Source organism: Gambusia affinis, linkage group LG06, assembly GCF_019740435.1.
Source record: "Gambusia affinis linkage group LG06, SWU_Gaff_1.0, whole genome shotgun sequence".
Taxonomy (NCBI): domain Eukaryota; kingdom Metazoa; phylum Chordata; class Actinopteri; order Cyprinodontiformes; family Poeciliidae; genus Gambusia; species Gambusia affinis.
The window spans coordinates 4,971,241-4,988,213 of record NC_057873.1 but is presented as its reverse complement, the minus strand read 5'-3'; the positions used below and the strand labels follow the sequence as shown (position 1 = coordinate 4,988,213).

Here is a 16,973-nt window from a genome sequence, read left to right as displayed (position 1 = left end):
AGGAGGAGACGGAAATAAAACTCAAAATGTAAATGAATAATGCTTTATTAATCAAGCGCCTCTTTAAGATCATTTGTGAATAAAATCGAGTTACATTTCTAACAATATTTGTTATTAAACACGTTTGAGCGGTTAATCAGATGTAGTTACCTTTTAAAAAGTGACAATAACGGTTTGAATTAACGCAGCGGTGGGTCTGCGAAGAGATTTCCAGATGTAACGTCGAGCTTAAACTTTACCTGTTTTTCGCTCCACCGGATGTCAAACTAAGTAGTTTTCTCCTCCGAGAGAACTTAGTTTCTTTCTCCTACAGGTCGGTTCAGTGAAGAAAATGTTTTGTGCGGGAGTAGAGTTACTTTACGACCCTCAAAATAAAACCCAGCTTGGACAGGAGGAGCACAAACGCACCAACAGGAGCGGCAGCAGCCCGCCTCCCGCCCGCCTTGGCTCGAGTCATAACAGGTGATGCATTCAAGGTCCGCACGTTGAAGACGGACTCCGCAGGATCTCAGCACATTTAACCTCAACATTAAAACTGTGTGCCCACTAAAATTAGGTTTAGAGCTAATATAACACTCGATTTATTCATTATGTTGATTTTCTAAAGAATTAGAAGAATATTTTTGGCCGTTTGTGTTTTCAACAGAGCCGTCCTGAATGTTACAGCAAAACATCTAGATTGAAGAAAGAGGCGGGGCATTTACTGAAGTAACATTTAGGAAACATTTCTGAATACTTCATCCACTGTGAGTAGCTCCACTAAATGAAGACGAAACAAAACAAAACACAGAATATGTTCATATCTTACTATTTATTTCTGTTTGATAAAACCATTTTTAAACATTAACCAAATTATCTGATGAGTTACTCAGTGCTTGAACTTTCTTACTCTGACTCAAATAATCACTTGGACTACTTTTTATTTTTATCTGAATAAAAATGTTGAAGTAGTGTTACTGTTGTTTTAGAACAAAATTTGAGCACTCTAACCACCATGAGAGTCTAAGTTGGGGGTGCTCAAAGTGTGGCCCGGGGGCCATTTGTGGCCCTTGAAGTGGTTTTGTTCAGCCTCTGACAAATCAAGAGTGATTAAAAATTTGGTCAACAAAGTAGAAAATTATTCATGATTCAAAAAATTTGGAAAATGTCAGTTAACTCTAAAAAAAGAAGGAAAAAAAATTCTCATAAACCATTTTTTTCTTATTTTATTTAAGAAATTTTGTGGCCCGTCAGTAACTAAAATTTGTCCGTTTAGGCCCGTTGGGGCAAACAGTTTAGAGATCTAAAGTAATTTGAAGAGCAATTTTTTCTTCAGCTGAGCTAGATAAAATTTTTCTAGAGCTGCAGATTTATTAAGTTTTGATATTTACCTACTAGAAAATTTGTTGTTAAAGAATTTTATTTTTGTTCCTAAGTTTTTAAATCCAAAACATAATATGTTAATAATATGTTAATAATTGAGGAAAGTGACCACATGGCTTCCAACCTAATGGCAAAAAAATGCAAACAAAACAGTATTACCTTTACTTTTAGTATTGTTCAAGTGTGGAAAGTGATTGCAGTTATTTAGTGATAATACTGACGAAACACATTGTTATTTAAAGATACGTCTTTTGACTCTATATTATTTTAGTTATTAAGAGCCACTGTGGACGGCGCCACTTAACTAAAGCTCTTATTAAGACGATAAAAAGTGAGTTATTTAATAATAATAGTAATACCGCCTTCTGTTGACAGTTTTTATGGTTGCCTCTTCTTTGTGTCCATATTCATTCTTCATATCGTGAGGTTCTTAAATGATAACTTGTGTCAGTTTACACCAAAAGTGATTTTGACAACAGAAATCCCTTTAGGCAAAAATGAGTTAGTTTGTTTTAGGAAGGAAACAGTGTATGCAGTTCTGTTTCCTTCTGATTGTTATTCGTCCCATCCATACATATTAAAGTTTTGTGCACCAAATGGGTCAGGTGATGATTATTAAAATCAATTTTCGAGTTTATACTCTGTACGTGTTTCAGTAAGCTTGTTTTGTTTTTTCCGTTTGAAGTATTTCCACACAATTCAAAGATTGAATTAATTTCTATATGCCAGCAGATGGCAGCAAAACATAAATCTGGAAGCAAACACGAAGTAGTTACCGCTATTGAAAAGCTTGTACATGTTTTTACATTGTGTATTATAAGGTGACGGTGAGAAATAAATACGACGAGATTAGTTTATTTTAATTCACATATTTTGTATTGATGTTTTGTAGGACATTAAAAGCAGAAAAAGTTGCGATTTCGTGTGTTAGCTTTGGCTAGGGTAGTGCAGCTTTGCATTGTGGGTAATAAATCAAACGTTATGTATAAACATTTTTATACATTTTTCTGTTTTTTTTTTTTCTAAAACCCAGTTTTTCCTGTATGTTTTAGCTAGTGTAGTACGGCAGCGTCCCGATTCTGGTTCTATTTATTTTCTGTGTTGGCACCGTGAGTTATGTGGGCATGTCTGCGAAAGACATTCCGGCGCGAGAGAAGAACAACTCATACTTACCTGGCAGGGGAGATACCATGATCATGAAGGTGGTTCACCCAGGGTGAGGCTCAGCCATTGCACTCCGGTTGTGCTGACCCCTGCGAATTCCCCAAATGTGGGAATCTCGACTGCATAATTTCTGGTAGTGGGGGACTGCGTTCGCGCTCTCCCCTGATTCACTGTTAATGGAAAAAAACATGAAATGTCGCACATTAAAACATTCTATTGCGCGTATGAAAATTTTTATTGTATGAAGTAATACGGTAAAAGCATGCTCATAAAAATTCAAAAATCTATGAAAAAAAAGTTCAGATATTTTGAAGAAATAATTCAGATGTTCTCCAATGTCGGGAAGGTTTCACATTTCCAAGAGAAAAAACTAAATTTAATTACTAAGTGCATCTCCCTTATTAAAACCATTTTTTGTAGTTTTTATACCGGATCAATATTCAGATCTGGTATGATGGCGTATTACGGCCACCGTAGGCAGTTTTATGTCTTACGACAAAGTCGACATATCAAAATAGACATATTTCAAGAGGGAAGTCATAATAACAAGACAACAAAATTATAATAATACAAGAATAAATTCATATTACAAGAATGAAATAGTACGAGAATAAAGTCAACATAATATAAAAATAATGTCAAGATATTTCAAGAATAAATCATTATATTATGAGAAAAAAAGTTGTACAAGAATAAAGTAGAAATAATACAAAAATAAAGTCATTAGGAGGTTTTCCTTGTTATCATAGGACTTTATTCTCATAATTTTATTTTTTATTTTATTTTTTAAAATTTTCTTAATGTGGCCCTATTTACTAGGTTGCATAAAATCTTTTCATTCTGCATTCCTCATACAATAATAGTGTTCCAATCTAGTTACTTTCAACATCATTTAATCAATGAAGTAACTAAGTTGCATTTTCAATGCTGAGTGGGTGTTAAATAAAATGTGGAAACAGTGAAGCGGTGTGTTTTATCCCTCCACTGATGCAGAGAAACAGCAGCTGATGCTATTAATCTTTAACATCTTTAACAGAGAAAACATCCCCAGCGTCATGTGAGGAGCTGCACTTTACTCTCATCTGGAGGAAACCTCAACAGAAACACGACTTCACCCACAGAGGAATGAGAAACCAGGTGAAGCTCCTCATGGAGCCAAATTATGCTAAATTCAAACAGATCTTTCTGGTTTAAACTTTAATTTTAAGTTGTGATAATGAGTTTTTGCTCTACCTGAAGGCAGCAGCAGAAGCAGAAGAACCAGAAGCAGGTAAAACCAATCTGAGCAACATATTCTACATTTAACCTCTCCGTTAATTAAGTTTTTGTTTCTCTGTTAGGATCTCGAGTCGATAACAAAGCTTTAAATAAAAGCGTCTGTTTTATGCCGCAGGTCTGAACAATGTGGCTGATTTTCACGGCTCTTCTTGCCGCCTGGTTAAACCCACAGAGCCAAGCTTCGGTGACTTTTGCTTCCACCTGCTGGGTCAAAGGTCAACCAGACGAAGAGCTGATTTTACACTGCGGTGATGGAGAACATGAAGGTGAAGAAGACTCTCTCGTAAATGTTTCTGCCGGTTTCTGAAGGTTGCTTTTTTATTTTTTCCAGAGGAATGTTTATTACTGAGCCATTTAACTCTGAACATGAATCACCCGGCATAAAAAGGCCCTTTACAATCAAGCAATAAAAATATTTCAGCTGCTTTTTCCTACCTAATTCACAGAAATGTTGAAAAATAAAAATATATGTTAGATGATTATCAATAACTTTTCTGCCTTTTTTTTGCAAAGAAACTGTGAAGAAGGTGAAGATGGGATCTGAACAGTAAGATGGTGAATTAAGACCATTGTAGTTGGAAAGGAACAGGTAAATTTCCACCAAGAATCTCAGAAATTTAAAGATTATCTCAGACATTTTCTGGAAAAAAATAAAACAAGAAAACTTCCAAGCTCTAAAAACTGAAAAAAAAAACTAAAAAAAAAAAAAAAGGCAGAAATTTGTAGATTAATTTCAGATATTTTCTACAAAAAACAAGGACATATCTCTAAAAGTTTCTAAAACGTTATATAATAATGTTTTTGGCAGCATTATGACAGCCAAACAGAACACCGGACCAGCTGTAGCTTCTAGGGAAAGAAAGATAACAGAGAAAACAAAATGTTAACAGCAGAATTCAGAGCAAATAGTGCAAATTGGAGAGTAGCAGAAGAAGAAAGTGAGAAAAAGTGGCCAGTTTGTCTCCCAGTAGCATAAAACTTATGGCTGCATAACTACAGAAACCTTTAAACTTAGCAACTCACTCATTCTTTGGTTACCTAGCAACAACCTGCTCACTTGCACAGCAGCAGTTTCAGGTTTCTCCACTGTGCCTCATAACATCTTAAAATCAAAAAAACAAGACTGGAGAGAAATCTGGATAAAACCTGAACAGTCAGGTCATCAGTCTGGCTTTATTTCAGATATTAAAACAAAAAACTAATCAATTATCTATAAAGACCGCTGTGAAACGCTTTTATCATGATACGTTTTAACATAAAAAGTCAGATTTTAGGGCTTTTGGGGGCAATAAACAACCTCACAGATCATTAATGTCCTTTTTAAATAACCAGTTAGAATAATCCTGTCCAGATTTGAGTTGTTTGGTTTTACAATAAACTACTTTTCTTAGATATAAACTGTTTTATTATTTGTGGTAATTTATCCAGTGTTGTAATGTACCACAGCAGTTGTTTCCAAACATTATGGCGTATAGAGATTTTATTTGAAGATGTGAACTTTTAAAACTCTTCATGTGTATTTCCATGTGTGTTTGTAGGAGTGGTCCAGTTCTGGCACACACCGTTCGGTGAACTCCAGAGTTCTGGTTCCCAGTCCAAACTGGACCCAGTGTTTATGCACCACGATGGGAGCCTCGTTATCCCAAACTCCAGCATCCACCATGGTGGGCTGTATTACTGCATCCTGCGGCACGCGGAGGGATCCACACTGTGGCCCTTTGAGCTTCATGTGGACCAAAACATGGTGGCTGAGGCTGAGGACGGGCACGGCAGCGGCTGCGCTGCACGCCGGTTCAGGAGGAACGCAGCTTTTCCAGGCGAGAGGGAAGCCGTGATTCCAGATGAGATTTTTGCAGGAGCCGTGGCTGCATCAGTGCTCCTGACGTTTGTGGTGGGATTCAGCGCTGGAGCTCTGTCACGGGCCCCTGTTCTCAGGTGGGTGATGAAGTTTAATCGGTATGACAATAAGGACTTGATTAAAGCACAGAAGTAGAATTGAAATCTGCATATTGTCATAGGAAAAATAACCAGATGCTGCTAATTAAGGTATTTTAATTAACTTTGCTGCAAAAACACCAAATCATATCCAGTATTTTAGTCTAGTTTCTGGTGTAAATATTTTAGTACACTTGAAATAGGACAAAACTAACTTACCACTAACTTTTCAGCAAGATACATGAGTTTGTTTTAAGTCGACAATTCCTTCATATTGATAAAAAATGCAGATTTCATTGGCAGATTATTTCAATTATTGGACATTTTTCCCATGTTATACATATTACTGTAAGCTGCACAAAGAACAATAACGCTGAACTGAATAAATGTAACTAGGGCCAGGACTTAAACATCTTGATTTTGATGCAATAAAGCTTTTAACGCAATTAATTGCATTCTGTTGTTACATATGGGATTTCAACCGGAACCTTTTTATTCGCATGTTTCCAGTAGGCCTGTATATTTGATGCACAAGTGACATCCCCAAACAGCAGCAATGGATTCTTTTGACCCACTGGCAGTTCATCTTTGCTTTAAAAACAATAAATATGCATTTATTTATTTTTAGCTTATTTGTCTGTTCATTCAATAATTTATCATCAGAAGGTGTTTCTGAATTGGAAATGTTACTTGTTCCATCAATATATGGTTTTACAGATGCTGCAATTAATCGAATCTCACCAGTAAATAAAACATATTTGGATTTATTCACTCAGGTGCTTAAAGTCACTCACTCCAAAGCAGCGCAGACGTCAACCTGACGAACCAGACTGCTCTCGGGTTACCATGACAACCCTGCCACCCACGTACGACAACCAGGCCTTCAGGACGGGAGCGATGCCCCATGACTCTAGATTCTGGCGACCCGCGGAGACACCAACTCCACTTCCAACCCCGTCTCCACCCGCCAAACCCAAGAGGAGCTTTCGGCTCAAAGTAGAAGAAAAAGAAAAAGATGAACCGGAAAGAAATGCTTATTTGGAAGGATGCGATTCCAACATGGCGGAGGAGAAAACCGGAAGCGGGGAGGATGGCGAAGCAAAGGAGGAAGAAGAGCGAGCCAAGCCAGATGAAAAAGAAGACGATGAAGAGAGTGAAACAAAAGACAGAGAGGAAGAGGAAGATGGAGAAGCGAGCCCAGAGGAGGAGGTAAGAGAAGAACAAAAACAAAAAACAGTCGAGAGTGAAGAGTTGGAGCAGGAATCCACAGTACCAGACGACGAGAGGAGCGTCAAAGCGAAAGCTGAGCCCAGAGAAGAAGATCCGCCGTCCGGTTCTCCCCGGCGCCGCAGCCGCATTATCCGCCTGTACCAATACGACGAGGACGGCCAGCGATACGGTCACCTCCCGGACCCAGAGGCTCCTGTACCGGCCCCAAGGTCCAGGCAGCGCTCCCGGTCTCTGACCCGCCTGAACGCCATCATGGCGGCGGCCGCCACGGGGCCGATGGAGCGGACGGAGCCAGACGAGGAGAAACAGCACTTCCACATGGACATTTAAGGCTCATGTTATTCTGTTTTAATCATTATCGCCTTATTTTTACAACATAAGAAAAAAGGAATAAAATTACCCTCCCTTTGTTAGCACATGCGCAAATTAGCTGATGGTACGGATTATACTTCCGGAAAATGGAAGTGAAATGGAGGCGATGAAAAGTTTGAGGCCTAGACCGCACATAATCAGAAATATATATATATATATGAAAATTTATATATTTTTATGTTTTGGTTTTTCACTCACACAAAAGCTTAGTCTAATATCACACAAAGATATTAAAAAGATTTTAATATCTTTTTAAAATCTTTTAAAAAGATTTTTCAAAATTAAAATCTTTTTATTTTGAAAAAGATCAAAATAATAGGAGAAAACTGTTTTGTGTATGTTCATGGGAAAACGGACTATTAGGTCCCATAACTGCTATAAATAACCGGCCAATAAGCCCACATATTTGCTTCAACATGATTAATAATCATAAGATGGTGCTTTTAAATATATTTCTACTCCCTAAACACTTTAACCTAAATGGTTAAATGAAATGAAATCTACAAAGTATTAACATTTCTGGTCATTTGAATAACAATGCAAGTCAGGCCAGAAACATTCAGCAACTTGGGCACCCAGTTATAAAATTTAGCTAAAAAATGAATGGATTTTAAAGTTTTTGTTTATATGAAAACATTTCCTAGACCAAGAAATAATCACCCATAAAGCTAGAAACTTGTACACCCTTTTGTTAGCCAACATCCAACACCCTTTTCAGAAACAATAAATTCTGTTTTGTTCTAAAAATAAAAAGTATTGCATGTTTAAATCACAAAAGTGAAATATTTACAATAAAATGTACCATTTAAAATATATATATATATATAACTAAAAGCTTCAACTTGGTGATTTTGGCTCACAGAGCAAAAAGTTTGGACACCCTGATCTAAAAGCTGTAAAATAAAGGATTTATAGATCGCATAATGAAGTTATTTTGATATAATTTAAAGTGCAATGACTAAACCACATTTCTTCAAAGTGTTCTAGTTTAAAGTGTAGTTTCCTACTAAATCTTGTCTAATTGAAGGAAGTAAAATTATAGATTAATCTTTTCCAGGATGTATTTCAGATTACTCTGCTGCACAATCTTGGTTGTGATAAACCCTCATGTTTCAACATTTATCGAGAAGCATCTTGTCATTTTCATCTTGTTTTTAATAACAGTGAAAACATCTAAACAAGAAAAACAAAACAATTTCACAACTCCTTCCACTCATTTTGTTTCCACGTGTTCTTCTCCAAATCAACACTAAGAAAACAAAGTGACTTCTACTGAGAGGAAGGAATCCCAGCAGCAGTTTATCAGGGGCAGACGATGTCTGGAGGTGGAGTAAAGAGTCCACAGCGACGATTCTGCAGTCCATGTTTTTGTGTTATGTACGGTTTTATTTGTGTTGGTGAGACCATGTCAGAGTTGCGTCGTCTCTGCAGATAGTTTTCGCTCTCCTTCCCTTTTAGTGGCGATGCACGGCGGCCGCTGCGATGCCGGCGGCGCCTTCTGCCACTCCACAAACTCATCTAGCAGCACAGGCCCTGCAGGAAACAAACGACCGCACAGTCACTGCGCTTTGTTTTAAACATCCAAATAAAATCAAAAAGGTTCCCAACGGCAATTCAACAAATTAAAATTAAAGTCCTGCTCATTTTCCCCATTTATGGTGGCAGTACAGAGTTTTAAAAATCTTTAGAAAGTCAACACTTTCCTGTGATTTTATTGATGTTGCAGAAAACAACCCACAACTTCAGCGTAGTTTCTTCGTTTCCAAACAAATCCATGTGCTGTTTGTTCTTTGGGTTCAAAACAGAAAAAAGAAAATAACTCTGTTGTTTTTTTTTAAATATATTTTGAAGAAATTATATGTAAAATCAAAATAATAATAAAAATAAAAACAGTGTTTGATCTTTGCTTCAGCTGTTAAACAGTATTGTTTAACATGCAGTGATACCAGACATGACAAAGGAAGAAGAAAATACAGGAGATTATAAAACTATATGTATTTTTAATTTGAATAAAAAAAAAATTAAACCTTTTTTAGTTGTGGAATTTTTTTTTCTAATTTTATTTTAAAGTAAGAGAGCCACCCAATTTTTCATTTTGTGTGGTTATTATGAAACTGAAAAACCAAAGAACGAACTGTTGCAATATTACCAGAACAATATCAGTGAACATGTAAAAATAAATATTTGAGTATTCATTGAGTTCTTTAAAAACCCACAATAAATTTGTACAACAATGGGCTGGAAAAAACTCAGAATTTGGAGATCTGTGCCAAATATTAATACTCTCATTTTTTAATATACATCTACGTAGATAGTTTGTTTCTTCCTTTCAGTTGTTTTCTGTGCTGCAGGTGAGCCTCTCCGATACTCACAGGCTCCGTCTTCGTCGTAGTTACTGAGGTCGGTGCTGATGGTCCTGCTGAACTCCAGAACGTTGTACCACTGGTCTTTATTCAGGCCTTTGTACTTCGACTGCTGTGGAAGAGAACAAAAGGCGTCATTATTGAGAAAAATGTATATAAAATATATATATAAAAAAGAGTCCAGGTTAAAAACAAAAGCTAAACAACTTTTAGACCCTGTGCCATCTGAAACATTCTTCAACAATATCTGACTTATTCAACAGGCTGATCTTGTCCAGTTGTGTTTACAAAGGAAAGTTGAGTCAAAGTTTCCAGCAGAAACATTTCCTCTCGTCATTCTGAGAAGATAAACTACTCATCCTACAAACTACAGGTGTTCTGTCAGGCCCAGGCGCTTCGATTGAGGGTCGTTTACCTCCAGGAACTGGCGGAAGACGGGAAAGAGAGGCCAGGTTCTGCCCAGCAGCAGAGCCAGCATGGATGCAGCCGTGTCCATGTCCAAACTCCTCTGGTTCGTATCCTAGCAACAGAGACAAATCCAATTAACTGAGTTACAATTAACCCCCCTCACCTGAGCGCCAAGGTCACATTTCATTTTAAGAAAAATGAGCACATCGCTTCAAAACTAACATTTGCAGGCCTGTCATGATAAAAAAAAATAATCAAATTATTATGATAAACAATAATATTTATATATTTAATATTTTATTTACAGTAAATGAGACCATTTTCAAGTAATATATTCCATAATAATATTAATGCAAGTTCATCCTCTTTAAAATAAAAATAAAATCTGAATTTAAATTATTCAGCTCATTTTAAATTTATCAAATGCAGCCGGTTTAAATATTTATACATTTCTGCTCCCAAATGTGAAAAACAATATTGAATTGTTAGAATTACCAAAAATTTAAGTAAATAAAAGAAAAAGAAGTAAAATTTACAGAACAAAATGTTTTTGTTTTTTTTTTCCATCATTATGGACAAGTTGTAACCCATTTAATCCAAATTCAACATGGCTCCATTTCACCTTTTCAATCAGACGATACGGGAACTAAACGCAGGTGCACAGACGCACCGACCCACTTTTTTCACTTCCGGTACCAATACCGATATCTGCAATTTAGTATTGACCAGGCCAATAAAGAGAAACGGCTGAATTAAATTAAAATGTTATTTCTTCTAAACACAGACATAAATGTACTTGATTACAAACTTATTTGATAACTCTGCACCTCACTTTAGATTCACCAATATGTTCATTAACTTAGTCCAGCGCTTCCCAATTCCAGTCCTCTGGCCTCCCTGCTCTGCATGTTTTAGATGTGCCTCTACGCCAGAACAGCTGATTCAAATGATTGCATGACGTCTTCTGCAGCCACCAAGTTACTGCAGGAGGCTGTTAATTACCCAAAGATTCAATCCAGGTGTGAGGCAGAAGAAAACACCTGAAACATGCAGGCAGGGGGCCTGAGGACTGGACCTGAGAAACACTGATCTAGTCAAACATGTAAAAACAACTTTAATTTGTTCAGTCAGTGTGATGAGTTAAAGAACCAATTTAAAATAAATAAACTGGAAAAAAAACAAAAAAAAAACCACCAAAATTGAAAAATTGTGTTTTTTCCCCTCAACATTAGCAGAATATCTGTAAAGCTTTACAACCATTTGCACGAATTCATGCAAAAAAACAAACTGCAGCAAATTTTTTTAAATGGTTCAGAAAGTGAAATTAGGAATAAAATGTAAAATAAATAATAAAGCATAGAAATAGACGGAATAGATCTGGCTCATTGTCATAGATACTTTTTAAATACTGGGTCTGATGGATATTAATAATCGGAAGCAGAGGTAGAGAAAATGTATTTTAAAATTGTGTTTTTGGTTATAAAAACTTAAAGGTTTTATTTAAACAAAGCATTCAGACAAGCGAATGAAAACGTGCTAAAAGAATCGCCCTGTTCATTTTAACTCTTCTCACTTTGTAAGTTTTGACTGTAATAAAAATATTATTCAATAAAACCATCAGCAGGTTAAACAACAGAATAATAAACTAAAATCAGTTGGATATAAAATGAGTTGACATTAAAACTTACTCTGGCAAAGTCAAACGCGTATCTGTAGATATTTTTGAAAGCTGTGGCGTCGTTGAGCTCATTGCGCATGTAATCGAGTTTGCCTTGCAACCTCTCGGTGCAGTCGCATCTGGAACACAAAGCGGCAGCAGCGCCGTTTATCAGATGCCAACCAAATCCAAACCGGTGACATGAAAAGCACCTACTGTAGTGCCGTCATCCCACTGAGCCACTCGTCTTTCGTGAAGTATCCCATCTTTGACGCTCCTAGATGCCACGCCAAAACTAACATTATAATCTGGAAGGAAGGAGAACGGAGACAGAGATGATCCAGCTGTTTCTTGATGAGCAGGATCCACGTCGGACAGACGGACTCACATTCTCTGGTTCCACTCCGATATCGTCACAGAACTTCTCCATGGCTTCCGGGCCGACCATCTTTTCAGGGCCGGCGTACTTGTGGAACCAAGCCAGGCACTTTTTACTGGAAAACTGCCTTTCAGCGCCATTTGGCTTCACACCACGGACCTGAGGACGAGGAAAACTACGACACCCGAAACAAATTAAAACTTCACTACAAAGGTAATTTTATTTATGTAGCACATTTTCAGCAACAAGGCAGTTCAATGGGGCTTCACATGAATTAGAAGGAAACACAAACAAAACCAAAAGAAAGACAAAAAGGTAAAAGTACAAGACTAAACATCAGTTCCTCATGTTTAATAAGAATAGGTAGTCGATAGTTAATAAAGTAGTAGGGGTTTCTCTGGATCTGAAGTTTGCTTGTTTTCCATGTTTGATTCTTGTTCTGGATTACTAAGTAAACCAAAAGGAGTTTTTCTTGCTCCAATATTAAGTATAAAACTAAATGTTGCTCGTTAAGATTAGTGAGTTATGAAACTAAATGCTGGTTCCAGCGATAATAAACTCTTTATTTGATGAACTCAGTGAAATTTTTCACCATTATTTCCAAGAACGGCAGCAACACAAATGAAGGAAAGGCATAAAAAACAGATTTCTAAATTCAGACATTATGGGAAATAAAATCTTACCTGGTAATTTTACACTTGTGCCCGTGATCTTCAGATTCGGGTAGTTTCCTCTTCTTCACAGGCATTATGGGACCTTTATTGGGCTTTACTAGCTGGGCTGCACAGAACAAAACAAAGAAAGTTCGGGAAAAACAAACGATTAGATGATTGTTCCATAAAATTCAATGAGAATCTCAAATATTTTGAACACATAGTCTGTAGGGCTTTCAAATTACAACTCTCCAACTTAATATCCTAAAAAGATGCAGATTTTACAAATTACGTTACAACTTAATCTAAAATTTAACTTGAGTTTAAGTCATGCATTTTCAAATAAATTAACAGTGAAAGGAACCATCCTCGATCGTAAGATGTTATATTTTGTTTTGACGTTGGTTAATGCTTTTAGTCATTCTGTAAATAATGACCTTACCCGTAAACTTCTGGCTGCCTTGTCCATTCAAATCAACAAGATTCTGAAGTTTAAAAAGTATAAATTTACAGTGAAAACCTTGAAAATTCAGAATATGAATAGATTAAAACTTTAAAAACCTTTTAAACTTTATTTTGTAGAAACAAAACTGACTTACAAGCTGATCCAGCGTTTCTGAAATGTAACTGATGTCTGCCAGACCGCACAAGTCGACCCGATGATCTGTCACACAAACGAGCAAAACATTACTGGCATCTAAAACACTAAAAAATTAAACAAAACTAGACCTGCAAGCAGTTGTCATGGGTTCCTTGCCCGATCCAGCAGATTTTAATATGCGTTTCCACCCGGAATCAAACCTGCAGCTTTCCAATTCAGAGTACGATGCATTACGCACCGAGCCATACTGCTTAACGCAGTCACATTCAAAGTCAAACAGAAAGCGGGGATTTAGCAACGGTCAAGGCTAAACAAATAACCTAGAAAAATAATTTTAGTCTTTGACGATGGTTCTGCTCTCGCTCTTGGACCGCCGCTACTGGTAGTAATGGTTCACAGATGTAGCACCGCTCAACCTCCACCAGACAGTGAACTCTCACACCAAACCTCTGCTTAAAGCTACAGCACGCAACTTAAAAGAATAAATACAATACAAATTCAGATATATGAAACTTTCGCTGTCCTAACATAAGACAAATAATCCATCTCCTCTACCGCCTCCTGGCATTCATCAGCTAGCCAGTCAGAACCAGCATTCATCAGTTAGCCATGCTCTCAGGAAGTTTTGATGTAGTAACTCAGGATTGTTTATTTTGAGGCAACATGCATTTGACTTTGAATGACTAATTTTTTTCTTGACATTATTTGACAATTGTTAATTTATAATTTAGAGTACTGAGAACCGTACTGTTAAATATTTTACTGATTTCAGGTTTTTCAGTCGTCCTTTTGAATGAATAGCTGGTGCATTGTGCCTGCAAGTATTTTGCATGTTTTATGTCTAAATTAGGTGAATTTATTGCCAGATAATTTTTCAATTTTCCCAGATAACATAGATGGATGATCAGAAAACCTAATCAGAGCATCACTGTTATTATTCAATATTACAAATACATTAAAAATGCAGATAAAATTATTTGTTTTAAATAAGAAAACATTTGAATCTCTAATATGCAATAACACTGCACTAACGCTTTATTATTTGTAGCAAAGGATGAATCTGCAGTTAAAAAGATAAATACTTTAAACAACATTTCAAAAGCTTAACTTTACATCAACAGTGTAGGGCTAATCTGTTGATTATTGTTTTAATTAACTGATTAATAATTGAATAGAAAAAAAGATATAAAAAGACAGTTTTTTAAATTATTATTTTTACAGAATTTGAACCAGGTATGCTGCTTGAGGACTTCTGGATAGAATATATTTACAATCACAATTCATTGCTTCAGCCCTAATTATTTGTGTTTAATACCATAATTTTGGATACAATTTTATACTTTTGTCTAATTAGTAACTCTACATTTGCGTAGCCTTTTTAAAGAAAAAAAAATTTTAGGTGTAAAATCTGTTGAAGTATCGCTACTCTTAATTGAATATAATATTTAGGTACTCTACTCACTTCTAATTATTATTTCATTAGAAACAGCAGGAGCTTTGATCGCTGTTTTGCTCATTAATGCCTCTAAGCTGCATTGAAACAGCTTGATTCAGGTCGTACCATCACCATCTGTCATCACAAATACAGTAGCAGCAAACAAGAACTGCGTCACAAGCTGGATTTTTTCCCCCCTCCAGAACCGTGTCCAGACTTGAAGCTGGTTCGGAAAAGATTTCACACACGCCAACCGATAAAAACAAAATCACGTTACCCAAAGCGAAGCATGACAGGTGAAAATCAAATCTATGACTGTGAAACAGTTTCAAACGTCAAAACAAATACGTGTTTGTTAACATTGAGCCGAAAACGTAATCTAAAACGATGCCTATGGCAAATCTGAATACCTTTACGTCATATAAACAACCACTTTTTAATAGCTTTCTTAATTTGAATTGTTAGAACGTTAAGGTTTTAACGTTTAATCAAATACGACAGTTAATGCTAACGTTAGCAGCAGCAAATTAGCCAGTCGCGGCGGCTAATACCCAGAATTTCACACCAAATGCTATTTGAAAATAGTCAGCCAAAGTCTTTTAAAGTTAAATGATATCATACATAAAAAGGCATGCTAAAACCTAACAGTGTAATGAATATTTTTGCCTGTAAGCGCTTCTCTTTTGTTAGCAAGCTAATGCTAACAGCACACCGCGGGTTGCAGAGCTGCTTTAGTCACGTTGGTTATCAACAGACGCTTCATAAAGTATAATATTTTAGACTTTTACAATGTTGAAGAACTACTCATAAATAGTTATTCAAGTTCATAATTCGTATTAAAACACTCACTGTGTCCAGCTTCACACTGCCTGACTAATTAATTCCACCTGCTCTCCACACTGTGCTGAGGTTTCAGCTGTACCGGCGTTTCTTGGGAGTGGGCGATTCCATCACTGAGCGGGGGAGACAGACAAAAATCTTCTGATCACCGGAGTAAATCACCAGGAAATAACAGATTTTATTGGTTGTATTTGGAGATATAACCTCTAATAGATAATAAATACTAAACACATAAAATCATATAGCAGCAAATAATGTGGGAAAAAAAACACATCTACCCTACTTGGTAGAAGAAGTGTAATCTTCCATTTGTGTCTTAAAGGGACCGTCCTCATTTTTGGCATAAGTGTTAGGGAAATCTTCACACGTTCATTGATGGAACAGAAATATAAATTCTTAATCATCATCAAATCTTTGCATGATACAAATACGAACGATAACTGTGATATACAGCTACAAAAGTAGCCAATTGACTAACGTTAAAGCTTTACCTGATAACAATTGCATTTTTTTTCATAGTATAAATTAAATAAAAAGAGCAACTCATCAAATAGAGGTTGTAAAACACAATTATGCAACTAATGTATTGAGATTCAATCTTAATTATGAGAATAAAAGTAATCAATTGCACTTTAAACAAAATTTTGAGTTTTAAATAAATAATTGAGAGAATAAAAGTAATAATTTTCAAGATTTAAAGTCATAATTCTGGAAATAAAAGTCATAATTTCAAGTAAATCTTTTGAGTTTCAGTCATAATTAGAAAAATAAAAGGTGCAATTTTAATCAATTTAAAATTAAAGTATTAAAATAGTTGTAATTTGAGATTGAGCAGGAACTACATATCAAACTTAGAATTACAACGTTTATTTTCACAATTAAGACTTCCTGTTGCAATTTTTATGTTTTATTTCACAGCAGAAATAGCCTTTTATAACTTACTGACAGTTAATTTAATGGTCTTATATATTTTTAAAACGTTGCAACACTTTTACCCCTACTTGCTACATATATGTAACATCTTCATTCAGACTGATGCTAGAATGTTAAAAATTACATATTTAATCATTTAAATCTCCAGAAAGATGTTTTGTTTTTCTTGAACTGAGTAATCTATTACACTTTTCCCCCAGGAAAAATCCAAATCTACAATTACTAATGTTTTTTCAGAATTAAAGCACACTTGACTATTTGAAGCATCTTTTTAAAACTTCAGCAGTTTTAATTAAACATAGTACCTATTTTCTAACTTATGATTATTACTCATGCAGAATGACATTTTCTCTCATCTTTCCC

The 16,973-nt window shown here is 35.9% G+C and overlaps 3 protein-coding genes and 1 non-coding gene across 6 annotated transcripts in view; 2 read left to right on the top strand and 2 right to left on the bottom strand.

Annotated features, from left to right (window-relative positions):
* LOC122832576 (calpain-5-like) overlaps positions 1-445 on the bottom strand; it is a 32,956-nt gene extending 32,511 nt beyond the window's left edge. The window contains exon 1 of the mRNA XM_044119463.1: positions 240-445. The gene's annotated coding sequence lies outside the window, so the exon portion shown is untranslated. The remainder of the gene's footprint in view (positions 1-239) is intronic.
* Positions 446-689: 244 nt separating this feature from the next.
* On the top strand, positions 690-7,527 carry LOC122832414. Its single transcript, XM_044119155.1, has 6 exons — positions 690-746; positions 3,563-3,663; positions 3,766-3,796; positions 3,920-4,070; positions 5,343-5,739; positions 6,516-7,527. Exons 4-6 carry the CDS (start codon positions 3,929-3,931, stop codon positions 7,297-7,299), a joined length of 1,323 nt encoding a protein of 440 aa, XP_043975090.1. The 5' UTR covers positions 690-746; positions 3,563-3,663; positions 3,766-3,796; positions 3,920-3,928; the 3' UTR covers positions 7,300-7,527.
* LOC122833358 lies at positions 2,528-2,691 on the top strand. The gene has a single exon (XR_006370980.1). It is a non-coding gene; the product is annotated as a U1 spliceosomal RNA (small nuclear RNA).
* A 951-nt stretch (positions 7,528-8,478) lies between the features above and the next one.
* Positions 8,479-15,812, bottom strand: dcun1d5 (DCN1, defective in cullin neddylation 1, domain containing 5 (S. cerevisiae)). 3 transcript variants are annotated; one of them, XM_044118451.1, is made up of 10 exons: positions 15,687-15,812; positions 13,401-13,465; positions 13,244-13,286; positions 12,832-12,928; positions 12,158-12,323; positions 11,986-12,077; positions 11,801-11,909; positions 10,120-10,224; positions 9,714-9,816; positions 8,479-8,874 (listed from the first exon to the last, which is right to left on the bottom strand). In XM_044118451.1, exons 4-10 carry the CDS (start codon positions 12,894-12,896, stop codon positions 8,750-8,752), a joined length of 765 nt encoding a protein of 254 aa, XP_043974386.1. In that variant the 5' UTR covers positions 12,897-12,928; positions 13,244-13,286; positions 13,401-13,465; positions 15,687-15,812; the 3' UTR covers positions 8,479-8,749. The 3 variants fall into 3 exon arrangements, with proteins under 3 accessions (XP_043974386.1, XP_043974388.1, XP_043974387.1); XM_044118453.1 differs by having other exon boundaries at positions 9,714-9,813; positions 15,687-15,790; XM_044118452.1 differs by lacking the exons at positions 13,244-13,286; positions 13,401-13,465 and having other exon boundaries at positions 15,687-15,750.
* Between the last annotated feature and the right edge of the window lie 1,161 nt (positions 15,813-16,973).

Coding starts and splice junctions, on each gene's coding strand:
- LOC122832414 (XM_044119155.1), top strand. CDS start 3,929: ATGTGGCTGATTTTCACGGCTCTTCTTGCCGCCTGGTTAAACCCACAG. Junction 4,071..5,342: donor CGGTGATGGAGAACATGAAG/GTGAAGAAGACT, acceptor GTGTGTTTGTAG/GAGTGGTCCAGTTCTGGCAC. Junction 5,740..6,515: donor TCACGGGCCCCTGTTCTCAG/GTGGGTGATGAA, acceptor TTATTCACTCAG/GTGCTTAAAGTCACTCACTC.
- dcun1d5 (XM_044118451.1), bottom strand. CDS start 12,896: ATGCCTGTGAAGAAGAGGAAACTACCCGAATCTGAAGATCACGGGCAC. Junction 12,078..12,157: donor TCGGAGTGGAACCAGAGAAT/GTGAGTCCGTCT, acceptor CCTTCCTTCCAG/ATTATAATGTTAGTTTTGGC. Junction 9,817..10,119: donor TCTTCCGCCAGTTCCTGGAG/GTAAACGACCCT, acceptor TCTCTTCCACAG/CAGTCGAAGTACAAAGGCCT.